General features: G+C 40.8%; 6 protein-coding genes across 7 annotated transcripts in view; 4 read left to right on the forward strand and 2 right to left on the reverse strand.

Moving 5' to 3' along the window:
* The first annotated feature begins 1,009 nt into the window (after window positions 1–1,009).
* LOC6645041 (protein daughter of sevenless) lies at window positions 1,010–7,728 on the forward strand. 2 transcript variants are annotated; one of them, XM_002067804.4, is made up of 7 exons: window positions 1,010–1,146; window positions 4,044–4,404; window positions 4,469–5,262; window positions 5,343–5,460; window positions 5,536–5,800; window positions 5,864–6,533; window positions 6,601–7,728. In XM_002067804.4, the coding sequence occupies exons 1-7, from the start codon at window positions 1,081–1,083 to the stop codon at window positions 7,162–7,164; spliced, it is 2,838 nt and encodes a 945-aa protein (XP_002067840.1). In that variant the 5' UTR covers window positions 1,010–1,080; the 3' UTR covers window positions 7,165–7,728. The 2 variants fall into 2 exon arrangements, with proteins under 2 accessions (XP_002067840.1, XP_023032908.1); XM_023177140.2 differs by having other exon boundaries at window positions 5,346–5,460.
* Window positions 7,729–8,179: 451 nt separating this feature from the next.
* Window positions 8,180–9,457, forward strand: LOC6645141 (enkurin). The gene is made up of 2 exons (XM_002067805.3): window positions 8,180–8,468; window positions 8,528–9,457. Exons 1-2 carry the CDS (start codon window positions 8,366–8,368, stop codon window positions 9,367–9,369), a joined length of 945 nt encoding a protein of 314 aa, XP_002067841.1. The 5' UTR covers window positions 8,180–8,365; the 3' UTR covers window positions 9,370–9,457.
* Window positions 9,421–11,859, reverse strand: LOC6645142. The gene is made up of 4 exons (XM_002067806.4): window positions 11,798–11,859; window positions 10,645–11,667; window positions 9,675–10,552; window positions 9,421–9,609 (listed from the first exon to the last, which is right to left on the reverse strand). The coding sequence occupies exons 1-4, from the start codon at window positions 11,850–11,852 to the stop codon at window positions 9,451–9,453; spliced, it is 2,115 nt and encodes a 704-aa protein (XP_002067842.2). The 5' UTR covers window positions 11,853–11,859; the 3' UTR covers window positions 9,421–9,450.
* A 43-nt stretch (window positions 11,860–11,902) lies between these two features.
* Window positions 11,903–12,795, forward strand: LOC6645143 (acyl-coenzyme A thioesterase 13). The gene is made up of 2 exons (XM_002067807.4): window positions 11,903–11,992; window positions 12,343–12,795. Exons 1-2 carry the CDS (start codon window positions 11,903–11,905, stop codon window positions 12,685–12,687), a joined length of 435 nt encoding a protein of 144 aa, XP_002067843.1. The 3' UTR covers window positions 12,688–12,795.
* Window positions 12,796–13,068: 273 nt separating this feature from the next.
* LOC6645144 (acyl-coenzyme A thioesterase 13) lies at window positions 13,069–13,681 on the forward strand. The gene is made up of 2 exons (XM_002067808.4): window positions 13,069–13,192; window positions 13,250–13,681. The coding sequence occupies exons 1-2, from the start codon at window positions 13,103–13,105 to the stop codon at window positions 13,589–13,591; spliced, it is 432 nt and encodes a 143-aa protein (XP_002067844.1). The 5' UTR covers window positions 13,069–13,102; the 3' UTR covers window positions 13,592–13,681.
* Window positions 13,618–24,146, reverse strand: part of LOC6645145 (peroxidasin) — a 34,761-nt gene continuing 24,232 nt past the window's right edge. The window contains exons 6-9 of the mRNA XM_002067809.4: window positions 22,652–22,858; window positions 22,408–22,586; window positions 22,089–22,270; window positions 13,618–16,475 (exon numbers count right to left, since the gene is read on the reverse strand). Of these exons, the coding sequence (XP_002067845.1) occupies window positions 13,787–16,475; window positions 22,089–22,270; window positions 22,408–22,586; window positions 22,652–22,858 (3,257 nt within the window). The 3' untranslated portion in view covers window positions 13,618–13,786. The remainder of the gene's footprint in view (window positions 16,476–22,088; window positions 22,271–22,407; window positions 22,587–22,651; window positions 22,859–24,146) is intronic.

Raw genomic sequence — 24,146 nt, forward strand, 5'->3', positions numbered from 1 at the left:
TTCCTCCGAAAAGGATTAGCCAAAGTTTCATTTCAGCGTTTTAAACATACATAATTAATTTTGTAGCTTAAAACATTAAAGGCCACTAACACAACGTCAAATTGCAAGAAGGCCCCTAACAGAAAAAATGTTAACTCAAAACTAGTTTCAATTATTGCTCAAATACTGGTTTTATAAACAACATCGATAGTCACAACAAAATGTCGATGATTGATAAAAATGCAAAAACATTAATACATCGATAGTGACATCGATGTTTTCTAGAGCTGGAAAAACATCGATGTTTGGGACCATCGATGTTTTCGATGTTTTCAACGTCAAACATCGATGAAACATCGATGTTTCGATGTTTGCGCGGTATTTTTAAAATCATTCATTTATTTCGCGGATCTCAATGGAATAGAAAGATATAGCAACAATAGTTAAAGCGATACTAAATAAAAACGAAGTGACTTATTAAGATTTGGGGTTATATTTTAATTATAAGCTAAAATTTAGTAAATAACAATTCATTCATTTGGTAACTTTTTTTATAACTAACTAAAATTAAAAGAAATACGTTCTTTTAAAGATTTACTTTTGTTTTAAATTATTACCATTCAAAAAAAAAAAAAAAAAACAAGGGTAAGGGATCATTTTTGAGATTTTTGTTTAAAAACAAAAGTTTCTTTACGACACAAGATTTCAAAGAGCAACGTCTATCCGATATTATTTGGTCTGCCGTGCTAGATAGTTGTTCCGACTCGCAGGACGATGCAGGCACACATAGAAATTTGTTGGCCATTTTTTTAAAACTTTTGTAAATAAGATAATATTAACTGTAAAGAAGTAAAATCTACTTTCCAAATTAAATTGCAAAATACAAAACAGAAAACTCTTATTTATATGCTTTTCCGTCGAAGAATTGAAAAAGAAAGAAAACATCGATAGTGCTGGCCAAACATCGATGTTTTATAAAAATACAAAACCATCGATGCATCGATAGTACCATCGATGTTTTTTCCAGCTCTAATGTTTTCCCCACCGCTAGTTCTTGAGACGAAAACTCGAAAAAATTAATCAGAGAAAAATTTAAATAAAATGGATCGCACATTTTACGAGGGCTGGCTTATCAAATCACCGCCCACCAAACGGATTTGGCGCGCTGTAAGTGTTGAATATTTTATCCGAGAAAAACTTCAACGCCATTCCCCCTCTATCTTAGTCAAGTGAAGCAATTTCCTATAACGATCCCCTATACCCCGCCTCCATCCGCGCACCATGATCCCCCCGCCCCCGCTATCAATAAACATCAACACACTGTTATAAACATTCCCAAAAAATGCAAATTGCAAGAATAAGGAAAGAGAAATTGGAATTTCTAACTGTTGTTTACTGTTAGAGTTCTTTATTTCTGCACACTGAGTTGAGTCATACGAAGAAACGCACCAAAAACAATAATGTTATTGGCATTTTTTTTTCTACAATTACTCGTATATTTAGTTCTTTCTCTCTCGCACTTGCTTGCAGCGCTTAAAGCGGATTCTCCATGTATATATGTGTGTGTGTGTTTGTTTGTTTGTTGGTGTTGTTGTTGTTTGCCCAGAGATAATCATTTTTAATTCATTAATAGGCGGAGAGACTCGACTGGTATGACTAACTGACTAGCTGATTGAATGATTGACAGACTGGCGTACGCGCTCAGTGAAAATTGATTGAAATGCAAACCCAAACCCAAACCACAAAAATGCGAGCAAAATTATTAATAATAAGAAAGAAAAAAAAGTTGAATGAAAAGTATTTGCATGTACATATGTGTATGTGTGACTGTGTGTGTTTGGCGTGGGAACATGTTTTGGTCTCTGCTACTGTTGTTGTTGTTCTTCGTTGTTGCTGTTTGTGGGGTCTGAATTTACGCTTAATTAATTTTCACGTTAAATGTTTACTTTGCTAGTCTCCCTAGTGGCCCGGCCCCCTTGCCCTTCTTCACTCCTCTCTTCACGCTGGTCTCCCCGGTTGATCAAGTATTAAATTACCAGCAGCAACTGTTGCGTTTAATCAAATTTTGTTGTGTATTTCATGTTGAAAGAAAGGCCCAAAGCGGCACGTATGCATACATACATACATACACACATACTTGCATAGCTATGCAATATACACATATACATATGAATGTAAATGCACTGCCGATAAGCCACTCATCATCATCATGATTATCATCGTCATCATCATCATCATCATCATCCATATTAACATCATATCACTCGCTCACAAAAACAACGGGAGCCACACACAAAAACAATGACGCATTTGTCTCTTGTATACATATATGTACATATATGTATATGGGCTAATCCATAAGAATATGTATTTTCAATATCCTCGCTTTTGTATTCGCACTTCAACTTGCCACAAGTGTCAGCAACGTGGCGGCACCTGGCGCTTAATAGATTAACTATCTTCTATTATCCAAAAAAAACGGTTCCATAGTAGGCAAAAAGATACAGTATACATTTGTATATATGTATGTATATATGCATATTCTTAATCAGTTTTAATAGTTTTGCCTCGAACTTGGTTTTACATAAATAAATCAACTGTTTTTAAGTAAGCCTTCTTTAAATACTTTAGCCAGGGCCGCATTTAGGTAATGGAAAGCAAGGCGGAGGATTTCCACAAAAAGCGAAAATTATGAATTCTATTAATATAAAAAACAGTCCGGAAAACATGAGGGCCAACAATTGTATTAGCCCCCGCGCCCACACTACTCTAAATTTGGAATTGACAAGAGCATATATTAAATTCATTAATTAAAATCGCAATAAAATTAGCTAATTTATGCACCTGTAGAAACGTTAAAGCAAATTAAAGTGGCAGGTGCGTCAAATTGTTCATTTGCAGGTAAAGGGTAGATCCAAGCAGGATTAACCCATTCTTTGATGGTAAAAAACAAAGCTATTGATAGTTTAAAATTGACCAAGATAAAGTGAAGTATAGTATCTCTTAGTTAGACTTTACTGTGCTGAGTATGATATACATATGTATGAATATATATATCTGGCATATATCTTAAGAATATTAGCTGCGTATTTTCTGCTCCTAGGGGGGTGCCAATTTATGGCAAGATGTTTGTGTTTGTGTTTGTGTGTGTGTGTGTGTGTGTGTGTGTGTGTGTGTGTGTGTGTGTGTGTGTGTGTGTGTGTGTGTGTGTGTGTGTGGATGGTTTTTGTTTATTGTTTATAATTCAATTAAGCAGATGATATTCTACTTACACGTCAAACAACAAGGGCAAGAAACAAAAATAATGCATATTATTATTATTATTTTGTGTGTATATTTTATGAAGAGGATTAAAGTCCGTCCAACCACGCATTAACCACCCAAACAGGCGCCCACTCTCACTCATCTGTTAAGCAATCAACAACTGGGTGTGTGTGTGTGTGTCTCTCTCTCTCTCTCTGTGTGTGTGTGTGTGTGTGTGTATGTGATGATTACCCAAGAAAATGTCAATGCAAAAAACTTACAATTCCGCGGAAAAGCTATCCAATGCCTCGCTTACTCATACGCTGATAGCCGCTGATGTAGTACCAAGCAAATCGTCAGCCACTGTAAGTGTAGCGACCTGCACCACCCATCCACCCACTCCACCCCCCACTCACTCTACACATCAATCCAACGAGGGTTACCTTTTAAATAGTCATTTTAATAATATAAAACTTAAGATTAGGGAAAAAATTATTGGTATGCGATCAAGTTCAATCAATTCTTCCTATTCAAGGCTTGTCATTGTGATACATGCAAGGAATCTCTCTCGCTCTGTCTCTGACCCATCATAAAGATTGCATATACCTAAACAAAATAAACAACTTGACGATCCCAGATCAAAAAAAAATAAAAAACCCAACAACTGTCCCCGGATTGAGCGGATTGAGTCATGGCCACTCCTCCGTGAAGTAAACTTTGCTTACACAAACTTTAGGCATAACCCTCGCATGTAAATTTCTGTTTACTAACTCTGTTTCGTTCTGTTTCTGTTCTGTTCTGTTTCTGTTTTCGTTTTACAGCGCTGGCGTCGACGTTGGTTTACACTGAAGCAGGGCGAGATACCCGAACAGTTTTGCCTTGAATACTATACCGATCACAATTGCCGTAAACTGAAGGGTGTCATCGATTTGGATCAATGTGAGCAAGTCGATTGCGGCCTACGTCTTGAGAATCGCAAGCAGAAATTTCAATATATGTTTGATATCAAGACACCGAAACGTACCTATTATTTGGCAGCGGAAACCGAAGAAGATATGCGGGATTGGGTCAATTGTATATGCCAAGTGTGTCACTTGCATGATACCAAACAGTCCAACGAGCTGCCGTTAAGTGCTGCTGGTGGAATAGGAGCAGGTGGAGTAGGAGGAGTGGGTTCAGGAGGTAAGTTGCATAGAAGAAAGATGTCAAGGCTACCTTTTAATATATTCATTCCACACCATTTTAGATGACAATCGCACGCAACATACTAGCTCGAGTGGTGGGCTAAGTAATTCTACACAAAATACAACAACCACTTCATTGCATTCATCGGCGGGAACTACCACCACAACGACAGGACAACAGTCACAGGGTGGTGGTGGTGCATCATCGACACTTCTGCGTCGTCCACAGGCGGTAATAGAGCAACAGCCCATGCCGCATCAGACTCCGGCAATTGCTGCCGCCACAAATAACAATTCCGACTCGGTCTATGTGAATACCAATAGCACGGACTACAACAATCGTTTGACTTTACTCTGTGATGGGAATTTCGAGCAGCAGCATTTGCTATCGGCTGCCCAACAACAGCCGCCACCATCACCAGCCACGGCTCTGTATTTGAATCACAGTGCCCTAATCCAAGCGCAGGCTCAAGCCCAAGCAGCGGAACAGCAACAGGCCGCACGGCTGGCCATAAGCTCGAATGGTGTGGTACGCAAATTACCCGAACATTTGGTTCTAACCCAACAGACTTTGGCCGAGGCGCAAGCCCAGTCATTGGGTGGAGCCCAACAGCAGGCTCCCTCACCAGCTTTAAGCACCGCCTCCGGACCGTATATACCAATTAGTGAATGTTTTTCGGGTAGTCCCAAATTCTTGACTGAAAGTGGACATCGCGTGGATATACCACATAATCCAACAACGCCGCTAAATAATTTAGATCCCAAATTCTATGATACACCCAGAAGTCATAATAATATTGGTCTCAATTTGACCAACGATCAATCCTATTCACCCAAAATAACCAATTTGAGCTTGGTAAGCAACAAATATTTACCTACCTGAATATTCATGGACTTGACTGCTTAAATGCATATGTATATATATTTGAATTTTAGCAGCAACTGGCAGCTAATGCCATTTCTGGACAAAAGCAACGTTCCGATTCGGATTCCGAAAGTGTGTTTACCGATGATGATGAATGGGCTCATCCCTTGCCATTAAGGGAAAATGTGGGTAAGTAGCTAAGCAAATTTTCAATATAAGAGATTGGAGGGGATATGATATTTTTTGGTTTTTCTTTGTATGTAGATCGCAGTACCCGGCCTTCGGATAGTTCAATAGAGAATGAATCATTCGTTTTAACCTACTCACAGCGTTTCTCGAAAATGCCTGAAGATGGCAGTGGCGGCGGTGGAGCAACGACTCCAAATGCCGATGCGGTGACATCTACAGCTTCAGTGCTAACACCACCTCCTCTCAAGCAGGCAGCAGATCAACATCACACATTAGAAAAGTTGGCCAAAGTATTGAAGAATAAAAATAATCTCATATTGGATTTTAAGGATAATGAAAAGTAAGGAACATCACTTATATAAATTTCCGATTAGTTCATATTGCAAATCTATTATCTATTTAGAATTCCACGTGATTTGCCACAATTATCGGATACAGAGAACACTTCACCGGCCATTGTGGCACGTCGTCATGCCAATTCCTCGTTGATCGAAGAGAGCTATGACATTCCACGTTCGCATCAATTGCCGTATTACAATGTTAATCAATTGCTTGGCGAGCGACCCATGACCAGTCCTCATAATACCAATCCAATAGCAGCTTCCACTCCCAATCTTATGGCAGATGTGGCTGCCATCTCATCATCATCAACGGCAGGAGCAGCGGCAGCAGCTGCACTCACTGGAGGTCCCACTCCATCCCCATCAGCTGTTAGTGCAAGTGCTCGTACGTTGCCACGCCCCCATTGTTATACAAATGCAGCGCCCACCAAAATGGAGGGCAATGTCTTTCGTTATGATTTCATAGAGCAAAAGGATTGTCCGCCTGTGAATCGTAAACTAAAGCCCAAGGTAGCAGCAACAGCTGGAGCCCCTGGTGGCTTGGCTACTGTCGAAGATAAACCACCCGAAGAGTTTCCAGCCAAGCCGCCAGTGGGAGCCATGGAGCATCTAACTACCAAATTTTATGTAGCTCAACTGCAACAGCAACAGACAGCAGCAGCAGCAGTTGGTGGTGTAGGAGCTGTTGGACCACCTAGTGTGGATCGTAAATGCAAACCAAATGCATACAAGGTGATACATTCTCTCTCGCTCTCTCTTTTTCTCTCTCACTAAATTTGTTATTTGGTTTTTTTTTTAGCTTGGATCATCGGCTACCATGTCACCGGCAACACGTCGTTCGACAGGAGCACCCCTATCCATGGTGTTGCCCCATGAAACGGATGTCCATTCGCCGGCAGCTGCAGCTTATTTCCATGAGACGCGCACCCTGCCCCGGCAACAGCATCGACCACATCCCAATAGTCCCGGTAGTCATTCCGTGCAGCATCAGCGCACTGCTTCGGCTGCGGCGGCCATGATGTCAACATCTTATTTAGCAGTAGCTGCCGCTGCCGCAGCACAAAAATCCCAACTACCTCCCGCAGCAGCCGCTCCCGCCGCAGCCCACACAGAGCACAAATTACAATACTTTGATCTGGATGTGACCAATAAGCCACCTCTGCTCAATCGTCAGAGTATGAGTGTTGGTAATCTCTATACCCAGGGTGCTGGCACAAGTGCTGCCGCAGCTGTTGCCATAGCGGCTACAGCTCAGGCTCCCGTGCGCAGCACGGTGGTCTATAATTTGGTTGATTTTGTTAAAACTGAGGCCTTTAAGCGTATACGCGAGGAACGCAACAAGGAGAGTAGCGAAACTAAATAGAATAGAGCATAGGGAGAAAGGAGCAGCAGGGGATGCAAAGGCAGGCAGCTCCAAGTCAGAAGAATGACAACGTGCAATAATTTTCAGTCCACGTGGTTTTAGTAGTGCCTATATATAAATGTGGGAGATATCTCCATTTATCTAACATTCAAAAATTCAAATCGATCAAAAGAAAAGAAGATTTTCAAGTCCTTTAAACAGGCTTTATTATACTATTATTATTATTATTATTCCTCGTCACTCTAGAACAATTGTTTCTCGAAATAACTTTCCGATCAAATATTGAATGCGATTTTGAGATTATCTTATATCGTATATACATACATATATCATATAGCAGTGATAAGTTATTATGCACCTTGTGCTTCTCTACAAAAATACAATATACATTTACATACATACAAACAAATATCAAATCTGTTGTGCTTCCAACACTTCCACAAGCTAATGCTAATTTATTTTATACATACGTACATATACATATATACAAAGGGATATATTTATATGAATATCATATTTGTATTTTTTTTTTTGTTCTTAAGTGTTAGGGCCTTAATATCAAAATCAAAACTGAATGTATACAAGACAAGCGAATTTTAGTGCTAATTTTTATAATGCCAATTGCGAAAACAACTTATTTTATATAAATGCATTTTACACGTAAAACCTATACACTTACATATACATACATATATACACACGCATGTGCGACATTATTATACATAAACGCGAATTTTATATGATAACGAATTCAAAACAAATGTTTAATTTCTTATTATTATTATTTTTATTATAATTAAATGTGAATTTTTATCTCTGTAATTGTAATTGTCAGTCTTCTCTCGTGTGCAAGCAAACCAAGCTGTGTCTTGAATATTTGTGCTTTTAATTTAATAATAAAAAAAAAAAACATTTATAACTAACTACGTAACATATATACAACGAAATTATGTTTATATCCGAGAGTTTTCTATGTAGAAAAGTTTGATTTTTGTTTAGCTATAGCAACCAGTTTCGTTTTTTGTTATAAACAGAGTCTGCTTGGGGTCACTTGACTACGGGAAAACAATATACATATCTATAATAAATAACAACAAACTGGGAAACAACACTAAAACTAATCCTTACAAAACCATTCAGTTGGGTAGTAGCGCTTTTTCGAGTTTATTCCATTTGCCATTCGGTGTGACAGACAGCGACCATGTCTTTGGTATACATAACCCATCACGATGAAAGTATTTTCGATGTAGAAAGGGAATATGCGGCTCAAACTGCAACTAAACAGGGTGGCAAATTTGGGAACGGTGAGTATTGATCATTGATGGACTTCACTTTTGGTAAATAATGTCCAATTTTCTGGCAGCTTCCAAGAAGGCCACACGTTTCGCTCAGAATTTGAGGGATCGTTTGAATGCGGAGTATAAGAAGCAATCGGTTGTAATGCAAAATGACGGAGTACGTCTGCTAACTGATGCCAAGAAGGCCTTTCATCGGACAATGGGCTGTGCCCACATCCCCTTGGATCCGCCTTGTGCGTTTTTGCGTAAGAATCAGGGTGTGAAATGGCGGCGCGAGAACACTCATATGTGTCCCAAGGGGCCAGGCGTGCCCTCGTTGCCGCGTCCGGCCAAAGACGATGGTAAATGCAAAGTGCCACCAAATTTCATACGCCGTAATATACAGTGCGCTCAACGTACAGTGGCTTGTCCACCACCGCCACGTTATGTGGACACTCCGACGGGTACGAGACACAATCTAGTCAATTCGGGATTACTGCCGCAGTTCATATGTCGCAAAGATTTCGGTAAAGTGCCCATTTACATAAGCAAAACAAAGAAAATGTTAACCCAAATGCGTGCCATATGTGACAAGGAGGAGGCCCGAATTCAGGAGCTATGCGGTGGCCACAAAAGAGGTCAACAGGGGCGTGCCTCTGGGGCAGCTGGTTCAGCAGCTGCCTTGTTTGGTGGACCACCTGAAATGCCTGGCATGCGGATTATGGAACATGCGGAGCGCAATGAAATACTCGAGGGATTGCGTCAACATCTGAGTGAAAATACCAAGCAATATCAGTCTATGCCACTGCTGATTGATAGTGTAGCCAAGCGTCAGCGTAAGGGTAAACTGGAGTCCGATTTGCGTCAAGTTGAGCAGGATATATTGCTAATTGAGACCAGTCCCATAATATATGTTTCACAGTTTTAAATGCACGACCCCCTCCCTCCCTTCTTCATTTGGAAGTGCAACAGCTTAATATTTTAGTTTGCGAATAAAATTTAATGTTTATCATGAATTTACTAAATCGTATTTATAGCTGCCATGACAGAATGGACAAAAGATTAAGATTTTTGGTCCGTTTTCATAAAGTTGTTCAAGATTCTGCTTGTTCATCAAGATTGGGCGTGAACACAAAGTGCAATAGCAACGATCCAGACTAAGGGGCATCTGAGGGGGAAAAAAATAATTGCTTTACTAAGACTATTAAATAATTAACTTGATAAACTTCTTACCTCAACATAGGATATGCTACAAAGGAGTAAAGACTGCCCCAGCTGAATATGTTGCTCATCCTTTTCCGCTTTAACATTGAGCTGTTCTCGCAGATCTTCAAAATGTATATCCATTTGATCAAGAAAGTGTCGCGTTATGATATCATCTGGATGTTCCTCGGCATTCAGATTGATTTGCAATTTCCGCTTCAAACGTGCAAATTCTTTAAACATTTTTTGGCTGGCTAGTATTTGGAATGGGGTTAGATCCTTCGCACTTAAACTGGCCAAATACTGTAGTCTCAAACGCATATGAGTTGTGGTCAACATGGCAAGTAGCAAATCCAATCGGCATTTTGTGTTCTCATTACGGCAGGAATATTGAAATATTTTTGTTTGCATTTCATAAATGGGTGTTAGGATATGATAGACCAATTGTAAATGCTGCAGCTGTGCCTCTGTGGCCCTTTGATGGAATTGCAAATACTCGAGCGAACTAAAATTTAAATATTTTTGCATACTCTTCTTGAAGAACAAAGTGAGGCGAACCTCAGCCAGCAGATCGGCTGAGGAATTGATGGGCTCATGGAGTTTTAGATTGGCAGCGAGCTGAATCAGGGGATCACGCTGATGTATGCTGCCCACATGTAGATGCAATTTATTTCGCAATTTCGAAGTGGTTTGCAAGTACTCCTTTTTCGGTGAAAGGACTGCCGTATACAGATTCTTATGTCGACTATTGAATAGCCCGAGTATTTGATAATTTTCACAGCTTTTTATCTGCAGAGGTTTCATGGTAAGAGACAAATGATTGTTGGACTTGTGAACCACTTGAATTTTATAGATTTTACTCTGAGCCGTGGCTAAGATGTAGCTGTTGCTGGTTATTCCCGCAAGAGCTGAACAGACAGAGAGAGAGAGAGAGAGAGAGAGAGAGAGAGATGTATACAGTTTAATCAAAATTTAAATAAAGTTTATAAATTTTTATCACCTGTTATCTTCATGCCGCCCACATAGAAACGTGTCTCTAGCCAATTGCCATCGCTCTGTTCACACCAGGTGAGCAGATGTGCTCCCTTACAAAATGTTATGTAGGTGCAATTTCTATTTCTGCAATGGGTTATCTCAGCTTGCTGTATACCCATGCGATCTGATTTCAGCCAAAGATTCTTAACCAATGTCAATTCCAGCGAGGCGGAGGCGAAATTATATAGATTAACCAGACCATTGACATCACCAACTAATAGCAGATCCTGGAATACTTGCAGAAAGCAAATGCGATTCAAATCCGTCTGCATCTGCCAGTGATCCAAAAGACGCCCACCATCTGGAGACAGACTAAGCACCCAAATGTGCCCACTTGCAGTACCCAATATAAGAGTGTGACTGAATAAACGCAATTTGGTTGGACCCCAGGCCATTATGGTGATCCAACTGCGATCTATAAAATGTTGATAATCTTGAAAATTGTTTATCTCTGAAGGATTCACCTTATAGGGTTTCTGCAGAACGTCTCTTAGGTGGACTGCCACATCAAGACCATTTAGTTCCTTCCAGCGAGTACATTCTGACGGTTTAGTGAGCAACAGGAATACTCCATGGCTATTGAGAGAGGCCAAAAGCATTTGTTTATTGGGCAATATCTGTGGTGACCATTTGGCTGCTATCAGTTTAGGTTTTGGTAATTCTGTCGAGAAGATTGCCACATAGACGGGCTCCAAGGTAAACTGCTGAGCTTCCAGGACATGGCACTGTTCGTAAATAAATGGGAGATTTGCCTGTTTGGCCAACTCATCTAAGGGTCTGCGTCCATTGCTGGGTAAATCCAAACTCGCGACAACATAGGGAAAGGGAAGCCGGCAATTCGCCTTGCTCGTCATCTCCAGGGTAACGAGGGACGTTGTCGATCCCAGGAGGGCAATATTGTCACCATCCGTGGTAGACGATAGAAATTCATGGACCGAATTTTGTTTTACACTTCCTCGGTAAAAAGTGCGAAATCTTAAGGCGCCACCTGCAAGCAATTCAAAATTTGTTTCACTAGTGTAAATCAGGGAAGAACGCAAGCAAAACAAAAACGAGAATACGTTTGTGTGTGTGAGTGGGATCCCTCCCGCCCCTTTAAAGTTTCCCTACCCCATTACCATTCTCGTCTATAAGATGGTCCTCCCCGATGTCGGTGTCAGTAGCTCTTGGCATTGCGGGTAGCAAAGTTCAATCCATCAAATAATTACGGAAATCAACGCAAAATGGCGTCAACGAAAAAAGGGCTGGATTTCGTTAAACAAGTGGCCGATTACCTCACTAAAGGCAAAAGTTTCGATCGAGTAACACAAATGGTAAGAGAATGAATTAAAACGACGCACATGCCAAAAACAAAACCGATGATGCTCATAGAACAGCTGATTAGAAGTGGCTATTATTTACATAAGCTATTCTGGCTCAAAACAGCCTTTAGGGATATGAATTCAGTATCAAACGAAAGGAAACAACTCAGCGGATGATGCTAGTGGATTTTTTATCTGGTTTTTGTGTAATTGAAATAAAACTAAATATTTTTAAATAAATCAAACACTCTGGCAACGCCAAAAGTAGCATAAGTTGAAATCTACCGCTTAGCGGTACTCAACACTATAATAATATATCGATTATTGTTGAATCACCGCTCATCTTAAATTTAAAATTGCAGATAAAAATCACCAGCGGTGGGGATGGACGTTGTGTCGGTGAATTTACTGTGGCAGAAGAACATCTTAATCGCATGGGCTCCTTGCACGGTGGCTTGACTGCCACCATATTGGATAATGTTACTACCTATGCTCTAATGTCTAAGGGCTCGCATCCCGGGGTGACATCCAGCTTAAATGTTAGCTACTTAACAGGAGCTAAGCCTGGCGATGTGGTCGAGGTCGATGCAAACACAGTGAGAGCAGGCAGAAAAATGGCCTACATTGAATGTGTATTAAGACGCAAATCGGATGGCAAAGTGATTGCCACTGGTGGACAGACCAAATTTGTGGACTTGGAGTCTTAGAAAATTATTCATTTGATATTACAAGCTAAGAGTCTACTTTGTTTATACAAAATAAATTTGTTCTAGATTCAAAAAGCCGTTAAAAACCCGCTCTGTTATCGATAACTGCCTAATCAGCTGTTATTATTTACATTGCTTGCTACCCTGTAATCGTTGGCTTTTGAGATACAGTTGATATTTCCACTAGCTATGCGACACAAATTTTGGGAATATGTACATAAGCTCCATACCCTTTTTGTTTGAAGATTTTCATTTAAATGAATTAAGTAGTCCGATCGTCCGAGCTTAAAAATTCTTTTATTTAGTAGCATAATAAGCGATAACAGTGTTGTATAGGGTAAACAAACGTCGATTCCATTGCTGTTGATTAAAGTAGCTTTTGATTTTTTTGTTTTTCGTTTCGTAATCTAACGGCATGGGCACGCGCAAGAAAGGCTTGGAGTTTGCCAAGCACATAACCGAGATTATAACCAAAGCCACCGGATTCGAGAGGCATCTGGAGAAGGTAAGACCACATGGCTTATCCATTAATAATTTAATAATCAAAAGTATTTGATTCCAGGTACAAATCACAGGCGGAGGCGATGGCATCTGCACTGCGGAATTCAAAGTTGGGCCGGAGCACCTAAACAGAGGCGGCGGACTCCATGGCGGATACACTGCCACTCTGGTGGATATGATTACTACTTACGCTTTAATGTCCAAGCCCTGTCATCCCGGTGTCTCGGTTGACATTAGTGTCAGTTACCTGAAAGGTGCCCGCGAGGGAGACGATGTTGTGATTGAGGCCAATACGATTAGAGCTGGAAGAACTTTAGCCTTTATTGATTGCATACTAAAGCATAAGAAGGATAACTCGGTGATAGCCAAAGGCAGTCATACAAAGTATGTGAACTTTGAGTAGATCACAAAAGATTGAGAGCATCCCTCTAAGAGATTTGAATGTGCTTTATTTTATTACATTGTGTAGCAGTACATTGTTGTTGTTAGTTAATTTGTTTCGTTTTGTTTTGTTTATTTTCTTTTTTATGTGCGATTAGATTTAATGTGGCTACTACGGATTAATTGTTAAGTCGATATGCATATTTTTGGGATGATTTTACTTCTGTGGCGGGGATGGAGCAGCAGCAACAGCGGGAGGACAATGTGGGCAACAGGCCTCGGGCGGCGTCAAGGGTTCAATGCCCACGGGGCAGCTAACCTCACCGCATTTTTCCCTCAAACAGTTCACCTGGCCATGGAAACAATTGCATTTTGTGCACACATCCGGCGACCAGACCTCATTATTCAGACGCGTAGTGCCATTATCATCGATGCAGTGACTGCGTTTGGGTTTTATCGAAACTGGCGCTGGGGCTGGTGCCAGCTGGACTATCTGGGGCACAGGTTGTTGCAGTTGTGGTTGGTCCCCATCGCCGGCATTGCAAGCCTCCTCCACTTTTCGTAGTTTTTTGTGCAACTTCTTCAATTCCTTTTGGAAGCTGCCAATAAGCTCCTCCAGGCCACTGACACGTTCTTCATTCACATCGTACAAGGCTTCCAGGGAACTGTCATAGCTTTCGGCAGTGTTAGAAACGTCATGCTTCTCAGAGATCTCTCTCTTTTGACGCCTCTTGACATACGTTTGGGGTACGTAGGTATCGAAAATGGGCGGCAAACTGTTGCAATTGCCACAATCTTGCCAGAGATATAGATTAACACCGGCCACGTCCTCACATTTCTTATAGCCACCCTGATGTTTTGCCAAGATAAATACATTCTCAGTCACCTGATCGAAATTGTCTCCCACATCGCAAAGGACACGGCCGAAATTTGATTGCTTAATCTGGACTAGTTGCTCGGGCAAGAAGACACTGGGGTTCTCGTAATAGAATCGATCGCCATCTCGCAGACGTCGGAATTGTTCTATCAATAGACACTGGAATAGAGGTCCCACCTTGCCCCCCTCAACCTGATCTTCCAAAATACCGCCCAGCCAGACATCAATATTATCTGGATGACCATACAGATCTTTCATTTTCTGCCTAATCTCAGGACTGCTTATCTCACTGGCAAGATCCTCAAAGTCCTTGGCCACAGGAAGATTACAGAATTTCCTATAGACATTGTAACCAGGAATACCATGATCGCGGCCACGTTGTATATTAATGGCAGCCAGATCCAAGGCAACAGCGTGAGCCGTTTGGAATAGCTTCTCAGTCAACTCGGTATTGAGATTTTGGCTAGGAGTTTTGAGTTTGGCAGGCACAGCCAGCATACCTCTCATCAAGGGATCAACACCCCCCTCATAGGCCAATCGCCAAGGAGCGAAAAATGCCTTGTGCAACAGTAGATGACCCTGGGCAATGGGCTGGAATGTTTCGTTTAAGCGATGCAAAATGGGATTAATTATGGTATGACCAAAACGCAAAGCGGCTGTGGCAAACTCATTGGCTATGCTGGGTTCCACTTGGGGATTATAACCCTTATATTCACCCAATTTGGCCATGCCACTCTCGCCGATGATAAGGGGTAGCCATTGCTTGAATGTGATGTGCTGCATTTGGGCGCCAACTATCTTACGGGCCTCCTGATACAAAGTATCGCCATCCCAATGTGGGTTAATCTCTTTTAGTTTGGTTGCCAAGCGATTGTGTTCACGCATCCAAATGGTATGCATGGCTAGCAGACCGACTTGCTCGTTTACCCTAATATCTCCAGACACAAAGCAATTCATTTTATTCTCATCCAAATTGCGACGACAATCCATGCCATCTTGGGGGGCAGCAAATGGCAGCATGGCCTTTTGCTTGGGGAAATGAACACCCTCACGCAGGAGCCCGTCATCTGTGCTGAGATTACGTAACTCCTGGGCAAATGGATTGCTGTAACCATAAACCTGCGAGGCATCTATATAGGAGGTCAATTGATTTATCTGCTCACGATGCTGGACACTATCAAAGAACAAGGATGTCATGCCCGAGCCACAAATGGCACTAGAACGAACCACATCAATGCAACGGCGATTGACCACTCGAGGATCATTTGGCGGCACCTCGATCGGATAGCATGGCGGAGCCATTTCGCATGATTTCTTACAATCAATGCCATCCCAGCTTTCCGAACTAACCGAGGGTATAGCATGATCAAGATCGTGATCCAGAAACTGTCCCCACTGCATAACCATATGGGTTATCCTAGCGTCCGGAGTTATCTCTTTCGTGGCCACCAATGTCGTCGAGACAAGGCGAGCACTTGGCTTCGTATAGCCAGCATAGAGCATTCCCTTGGTCCAACCCACCGGCATGCTGAAACCATTCTCATAAATGGGCGGAGCCAAGCGACGGAAGGCCGTCAAGGATGCCCCCCATGTGGGATGCTGCAAATTGTTGCAGGTTCCATCCACACTGCGGTATTTCGAATGATAGCACATATCGGTGCAATTGGGCATCTCGCGGTGCTCCATACAACCGGACAGTTCGGCCACTAAATGCAAATGCTCGCGTGATAATAAATCCCTAAACTCATATTGCTCGCTATCCATGGTCAGATTATCGCCGCGTTGCACATGCTTCCGAATGTTGACCAAAGTTCGTTCATAGATCTCTGCCGCCCGAGCCAATTGCCTGGCCTCGCCAGTCGGGAAACGGAACACACGCAACAATTCACCATAATTCGGTGGCGATTTCGCCGAACGATTCGAGAACAACATGTCCAGTGTATTATTGATAGCGACATCGATCTCTTTGGCTGCCTCGGCGAATGCAATGCGTACGTAACGATCTCCCGGAGCCAAGTCCACATTGTTTCTGCAAAAAGAGAACATAGAGGAATCTATTTAAAAAACTTGTGTAATCTACTCGGGTAAGTTCCCTTCCCTTCCCTTCCCTTTCCTTTCATTATAAAGTTTTGCACATTTTTATTAATTACCATAATGCCAACACGTCAGCAAATGGCTGTGAGAGATGCCACCTTCTCCTAACAGTCATTAAAAACCGTCGGCAATGTGTAATAATAAAAGGGCAGTAGTTTTTTAATTTTTTTTTTTGTTTTTGTCTGTTGCACAGTTTTTGAAAATTCAGCTTTTTCTACTGCTTGCTATCCTAAGGGCAGTCGTTTGCCTCTGTCCTCCATTCTGACTTGGTGGCGATGCAACAGCAGCAGCATGCGAAAATTATGTGGCAAAGGCAAAATCCGAGCCGCGCTCACAGCATTAACAACAATTCATGCCTTACATTCTTCTGTTTCGCTATTCGCGGTCGCCCAGTTTCTCCCAGTTCTGCCAGTTCTCCCCTCAGTTCCCACTTCTCGTCCTCGTCCTTGTCGTTGTTGTCGTTAAAGGAATTTCCCTTTTGGAAAACTTTCGCCTGTGTAAACTTTGCCATTGTGTTAGAGGCTAGAGCTGGTCCTGCTACCGAGTCAAGGGGCCGGGTGAGGTAGAGGTAATAACTTAACGACCATAATACACACCCTGTTGCACCACAGCCACAGCCAACTCCATAGACCCCGCTGAGCTAGTGGTAGTAGTAGTAGACTACTTACCACTATGGGATGTAGGCAGCCTCCCCCTACCTCACTTCCATTCCCATTCCAACCCATTTGCCTGCGGTTACTCTTTTTATGCCACGTCATCGTGCGAAACTAAACTGTAAGCGGTGGCCATTTGTGTAGGGCATTTGTTATTTCTCCAGGAGTTTGTCCAAAACTATGCATGTTGCATTGTATTAAAAGTTACTAGAAAATCATGAACTTACAAAAAAAAATTTACTGATCCAACCACCTGAAGTGAAGATTCTGGAGAATTGGCTATAAATGTTTAATAGAACCACTAACCATAGAATACATAGATGCGTCAAACTCAAGTTTTTTTGATTACAAATGCTAGCCTGAGTCTGGAACCCCAGAGAACTTCGGCAAAAGCCGAACAGCGTAGAACCCCAGAGAGCGGTCGCAGCGAGAGCGAAAAACGTTCGCTCGCAGCACTGTCGCTACGCATCGAAAATAATTCAGTCTGCCACAGATCGCAGAACGATGAACACATGTCTGTGTCGCTGTGTTCTCGTTCTGCATATGTATGCGTAGGCTGAGTTAAGCAAGCGAAGATGTGACCGTAGCTTTTTCAGTCGCTGGCTCGCAGACTTTTTGAGTTTTCGACGAGCTAGCGAAAATGAGATGCGACGATGCCAATTTTCTTTTTACATACATATTTTATTAATACATTTTTATTTACTTTTTTTTTAAATATATTTACTCTTTTAATTTATAATAATTATTAATTTATTTACTTTTTTTAATTATATTTTCTTTATATGTATACTTAATAATACATATATTAATGAAATTTAAATTTTATATGCTATAAACAATTTTAATAATAAGAACATGGCAACAATAAACAAGCAATTGAGGAGTGTGATCGGTTTTGTTTTGGTTTTAGTCGTGCCCCCTCTTTTTTTTTCTCTTCCTGCTTCCTGCACTATTCTTGACCGCGCTTTTTTTCATTCTTCTTTATTGCTTATCTTATAACTATTTATACTGAAAACCTGCATAATAAAGGTCGCCGCTCGAATTCGTTACCGATTGCAATGTACAGTATGTACAGTCGGTATCCAGGGAACACCACGAGGAGGCCATTGCAATAGCAATGGGGTCATTTACGAATGACCTTCGAGTCGACTTGAGATGATTAAATTCACATTAAATCTTCTCCATGTTCCCCACCTAAAAAAAAACTAATAAATAAATCCTGAGCAAATCTATATTTTAAAAAATTACCCATGACGGACGGGTTTTAGTTTTAAAATGTTTGTTAATGATAAAAAATTCCGATCCCTCATAATAAGAAAAACTGATCAAAACAAATAGAGAAAGCGCGCCAAAACTAAGAAGAGGGGGCACGACTAAAACCAAAACAAAACCGATCACACTCCTCAATTGCTTGTTTATTGTTGCCATGTTCTTATTATTAAAATTGTTTATAGCATATAAAATTTAAATTTCATTAATATATGTATTATTAAGTATACATATAAAGAAAATATAATTAAAAAAAGTAAATAAATTAATAATTATTATAAATTAAAAGAGTAAATATATTTAAAAAAAAAGTAAATAAAAATGTATTAATAAAATATGTATGTAAAAAGAAAATTGGCATCGTCGCATCTCATTTTCGCTAGCTCGTCGAAAACTCAAAAAGTCTGCGAGCCAGCGACTGAAAAAGCTACGGTCACATCTTCGCTTGCTTAACTCAGCCTACGCATACATATGCAGAACGAGAACACAGCGACACAGACATGTGTTCATCGTTCTGCGATCTGTGGCAGACTGAATTATTTTCGATGCGTAGCGACAGTGCTGCGAGCGAACGTTTTTCGCTCTCGCTGCGACCGCTCTCTGGGGTTCTACGCTGTTCGGCTTTTGCCGAAGTTCTCTGGGGTTCCAGACTCAGGCTAGCATTTGTAATCAAAAAAACTTGAGTTTGACGCATCTATGTATTCTATGGTTAGTGATAGAACTCTGTTGATTTCCCTTGATTTCATTTATTCTATAACTAAATTTAGTTTAGTTACAGACTTATCTTAGCTCTGTAATATTTTAAGTCCAAAGACTAAATATTCAGATCTGTTCTAATTTCGGATTCCAAAAGTTTTTCTTGGAATCGGATTTAAGACCATTTTCGATTATTCGATTTCAAATCGTTTGCCTTTGAGTCATTGGAATGGAAAAGTAATTGCAAATTTTCTTATAAATTCATGAAAATTGCCGCTTTTAAATATATTTTTTGAGTAATCTGTAATATTTTGAGATCAATTCTAACTAATTGTGGATTATTATGAGCAGGAAATTAAAAAAAAATTTAATGTGAATAAGTTATAAAATCAGTCAAAATAGTAAATGTTCAAAATTGTGTAAAAATTATAGAGCCTGTAAGCTGATATAGTTAATCGATCGATTTAATAATATTTTACTTATTAAATTTCATGATTTCGGTATTTTTTTGATAAACCTATTTAAAGAAAGTTTTAGTTGATTTAGTAAGAGTATTCTTTCAAATAGTCATGTCCTTAAAAAAAAAAAACTTTTAAACAAAAAGAGAAGTAGAAAAGAGAAAGGAACTTTGGGGAAGCAACACTATGTAGTTTTATTTCTGGTTTTTGTTTTTTCTTTGCATTTCTTTTTGCTTGTTCGTGGGTTCTTCCTGGGCGTGTGTGTGTGTTGGTGTGTGTTGGTGTTTCTATGCCACATGCTGTGTGGCATATGGTAACGTATTTCCGTGGCTAGCAGTACTGGGCCAAAACCAAACCTGAAGCCACCACCACCAACACCACTATCAAGCAACAAAAACAACAGGAGAGCAACGAAGGACCAGGAACCAGGAGCCTCCTGCTTGCTGCCAGTAACAGGATAAGCTTTTGTTTTACGCCAGGCATTAACCACAACTTAGGCGGATTTCTGTGTGGTGACTGCTGCCGGCTGGTGGCTCTGAGCTGGTGGCTGCTGACTGTTGCTGGTCTCTCCGCCACTCCTAAACGCTCTAGCCTTTTGTTGATACCCTTCTCTCCCCGCTCGCCCATAATTGTCTTGCAGTTTGGCTTGGGGCTTTCAGCGCGGTTTTCGTTCACTCTTTTTGTTTGGAGACTCTTCTTGTTCTCATCGTTGCTTCCTTTTTGTTTTTTGTTTTTGGTTTCCGTCTTCAACATAGTTTTTCACTTTTAAGGTTTGGGTTCTTTTCTATTTTTTTTTTTGTTTTTCAATTTTTGCCTTTTCTTTGCTGCGGTCTGGCGACTGAGGTTGGCAGCGTAATGAGTAAAGTTTTTGCTTTGCTCTCTAATGCTGCTGGCGCAACTAACAACTGTAAGCCGCCGTCTCAGCCGGCGACTCCTACTTCCAATCAGAAACCCATACATACCCACACACACACACATAAGTGGGGAGGACATTTGGGTGCATCTCTTTTGCTCATCTGCTGCTATATTATGCATTTAAAAATGTTCTGCGTAAGCAGAAAAACACAAAAAGCATCGTCTTGTGGCTGCTTTTGTGGTCCTGCATTGGTTTATTCCTTTGTCTTTGTCAAAAAATCCAATCACCACCTCCCGCAGCTCCCTATTCCAATCTATGCAGAGACACAGAGAGAGAATCAAATTGATTTACGGCCTGTGGCATAAAATTTACGTGAATATCCTCAACGACATTTGCTCTATAAATTCCGCTCTCTGTCTGTCTGTTTGTCTCTCTCCCTTCCATAACAACAATAACAAGAACACCAGTTTTGAAAACTTTAACGAGAAAAGAGAGACGGGGAGGGAGGGTGGTAAAAAGAGAGAGAGAGAAGGGCAAGCGAAAGATGAAGTTAGTGATGGGAATGAGAACGGGAACACGAAGCGGGAGCGGTAAAATGGGTTGGGGGTACGTTAACACACCCAATTCCTAGGCTAGAACACAACTTGTCAACTCAATTTCAATTTGGGCAATTTGGCTAACTTGTGCGGTTGTCTTACTGAGGGCTGATGGGTCCTTCCCTGTTCACCCTTTTGTCCCCGCTTACCTCTTCACTGCCCTGTCTCTGTCACGTTCCTTGTTCTGGCTTAGCACGTTTTTGGTTCTGCCAACTTTTGTGCTTTCGTTTGCCGCTTTTTTTGGTGTTCTTTTTGTTGGTTGTTGGTTCGTTTTTTGAGTTTGCTTTTTGAGTGCATATTTTATATGCAGTTTAACTGATGTCCGCACAGTGGATCAAAATCCGAAGGAAACCAAAAGTTTTATCTTAATAGATTTTATAATGCTAGAGAAGGTGCTACGCCCATGGGGCGTATGTGTAATTTGCATAAACTAAACTAAATAACTAACTTCTGTTGATTTCTTCTACGAGTAAAAACTACCAATATATTGTGAATTAATTTACTTATTAGCGTTTTATTGTGATTAAATTATGATTGATTTCGTTCTGATACGTTTAATTGAGTATCTTGAATCACTGTGAATGCGGGTGTTCCCCCATTTTAGTTGCGTTTTTTTTTCTGTTTTCAATTAATTAAACAAGTTTACCGCACACTTAAATGCATTTTAAGTGTTTCATCTACATCTACAGCCTTTCCACAGGCCTTTTTCTTACGGTTTCTGTTATGGTTTTTCTTTAACCCCTCCCTCTCTCTCTCTCTACCTCTCTCTTTTCGTTTTTTCTATTTTGTTGCTGTTGTTGTTGTTGGTCTTTACTCTTCCTTTGAGTAAAAGTTGTTCCTTCTCCCTTTTAATGGAGTTTTATGGGCGCTGCTTCTGTTTTGCTGCCTTTTTGCTTAACCGTTTGCACAATTAAAGTTTTTGTGAACTATTTACTTTTGATTTTTCACTCTTTTGCATTTCCCTTTTGGCATCTACATAAAAGATGATGAGATGGGCGAGAGGGTGGTGTATAAACTTACCTTATGGTGACCAAAGCGGAAGCCGAGACACGACCAAATTGATTTTTTAGCTGGCATTCATACCGTCCGCCATCGAGAATGGTCACATTCTTGACAAACAAACTGCCGGCACCACTTATTTGATACTTCTCTATCGCTTGGACATGCGGATCAATCAGACGTCCATCCCGTCGCCAAGTAATCTGCGAAGCAAAAGAAACGACAAAGAGAACGAAAACGAATGAACCAGAGTGACTGGGTGGAAGGGAAAGGCCCCTCAACAAGTGGCCAAAGCAAACAAAATCGAGCGAAATGGAGTATTATTATTTTTTTTTTTCACCTGCAAACCGTCTTCGGGGTGCTCGGCACGACAGGGCAACTCAATGGTTGTGCCCGTTATGGCCACCAAATTGGTTGGCTCGATGGCCAGACGAGGTGGGGATTGCGAAGCTTCCACTTTAATTGCGGCCTGGGCACTTGTCTCACCGTTCTCATTGCGGGCCACACAGCGGTAAATGCCTGCAAAATGTATATACATACATATACATATATATATATATGTCGGCCAATTCCTCTATACTTACCAGCATGATGCTCCTTGGCAATGCTAACAACCAGTTCGGTGTTCTCGTTCTCCAATAAAATATCCTTGGTGCTTTCGAGCAATGGCTGGCCATTGAACTGCCATTCGATAGTAGGCAATGGATTGCCATCGGCATCACATTCCAGTACAAAAGCTTTGCCCAGTTTGATTGTTTGATTTTGTGGTGCCATTAGAATTTCGGGTAAATCTGCAAAAAGGGTTTAACAGAGCGTACGAAAACGATTTAAGCAAATTTTGATTGCTCTAAAAAGCAACAAGAGCAACAACAACAACAACAAGAGACGGCAAACAGCAAACAACAAACACAAATGCAAACGCAAACAAGCCACAAAACGCCTGCGGTATAAATTTCTACTGCGTTTCTCGTCTTTTCGTCGTTTGGCGTCCCACGGGTCGTATGCATAATATGCAAAATATAAATTTCATTGCATACTTTTTGGCCGCCATTTTACTGTGTGCTTGCTCTCCCTCTCTCTCTCTCTCTCTCTCTGTGTGTGTGTGTGTTTGTGTGTGTTTGTTTGTTTGTTGGTATGTTGTTTGCTTGTATATTTGTTGGCTTAATTATGCTGACCAGGCTACTCTCCACGCCTGACTGCTTGCATTGGGGCCAAAAAGTAGCCGTGCCAGTTGGGTTGGGGTTAGTTAAGGTAGGCGGAAATGTGGAGTCACACCCTTACCCACCGTCTCCTTTATCCACTCCTTTATTTTTGCATAATAGTTTATAATTTTTCCGCTTTTAATTTTGCAAAATGTGCGAAATCAAACCGCAATTTATAATGACCCATTGTTATTGAGGCACTTTTGTATCTCTTTAAAATCTTCTTCTCCAACTCTTTCGCTTTTTGCCCCAACCCATTCCATCCATTTCTCCCATTTCTCACTTTATTTCTGTCTAGCCCTCTTTTAATAGCCATGAAGTACAGTCACGTACAAACGCTTGAAATGTTCAACATAACGAATGAGAAAAAATATAATAATAGTACCAAGAGCAAAGTGTTATTTCTTTTTTTTTTTTTTTTTGCCACCAAAATGAAAGCTAAAACTGGAATGCACTTTAAGGAAATGGAGTATACTCTTTACCCCTTAGTAACTGAGACTGTTAAAGAAGATAATGATCCCATTCAACTGAACTTAAGAAAGATCGTTAGATTGCTATATGGATGTCATGAAAACTTATTCCTTATTAATTGCTTTCTCTCTGTTTGATAAATTTGAGGAATGAATACCCATTGTTTAATATTTGAAATTGAGTAATTTCGATCAATCAATACATATGTACATGTTTTTTCTACTGTGATTTGGTAAACAAACTTCATGCCAAAGTCCACCAACACCCATCAACAAGTGCAATAAAAACGGCAGATAGAAGATTGGAGAAAGAGAGAGCGAGAGCAAGAGAAACCCAACACCCGACAGCAATCCTTTTGCCCAACGAGGGCCGAGGGCAAAACAAAAATTAAATCGACTGCAAATTG

This window comes from Drosophila willistoni, assembly GCF_018902025.1.
Source record: "Drosophila willistoni isolate 14030-0811.24 chromosome XR unlocalized genomic scaffold, UCI_dwil_1.1 Seg105, whole genome shotgun sequence".
In the NCBI taxonomy this organism is placed as follows: domain Eukaryota; kingdom Metazoa; phylum Arthropoda; class Insecta; order Diptera; family Drosophilidae; genus Drosophila; species Drosophila willistoni.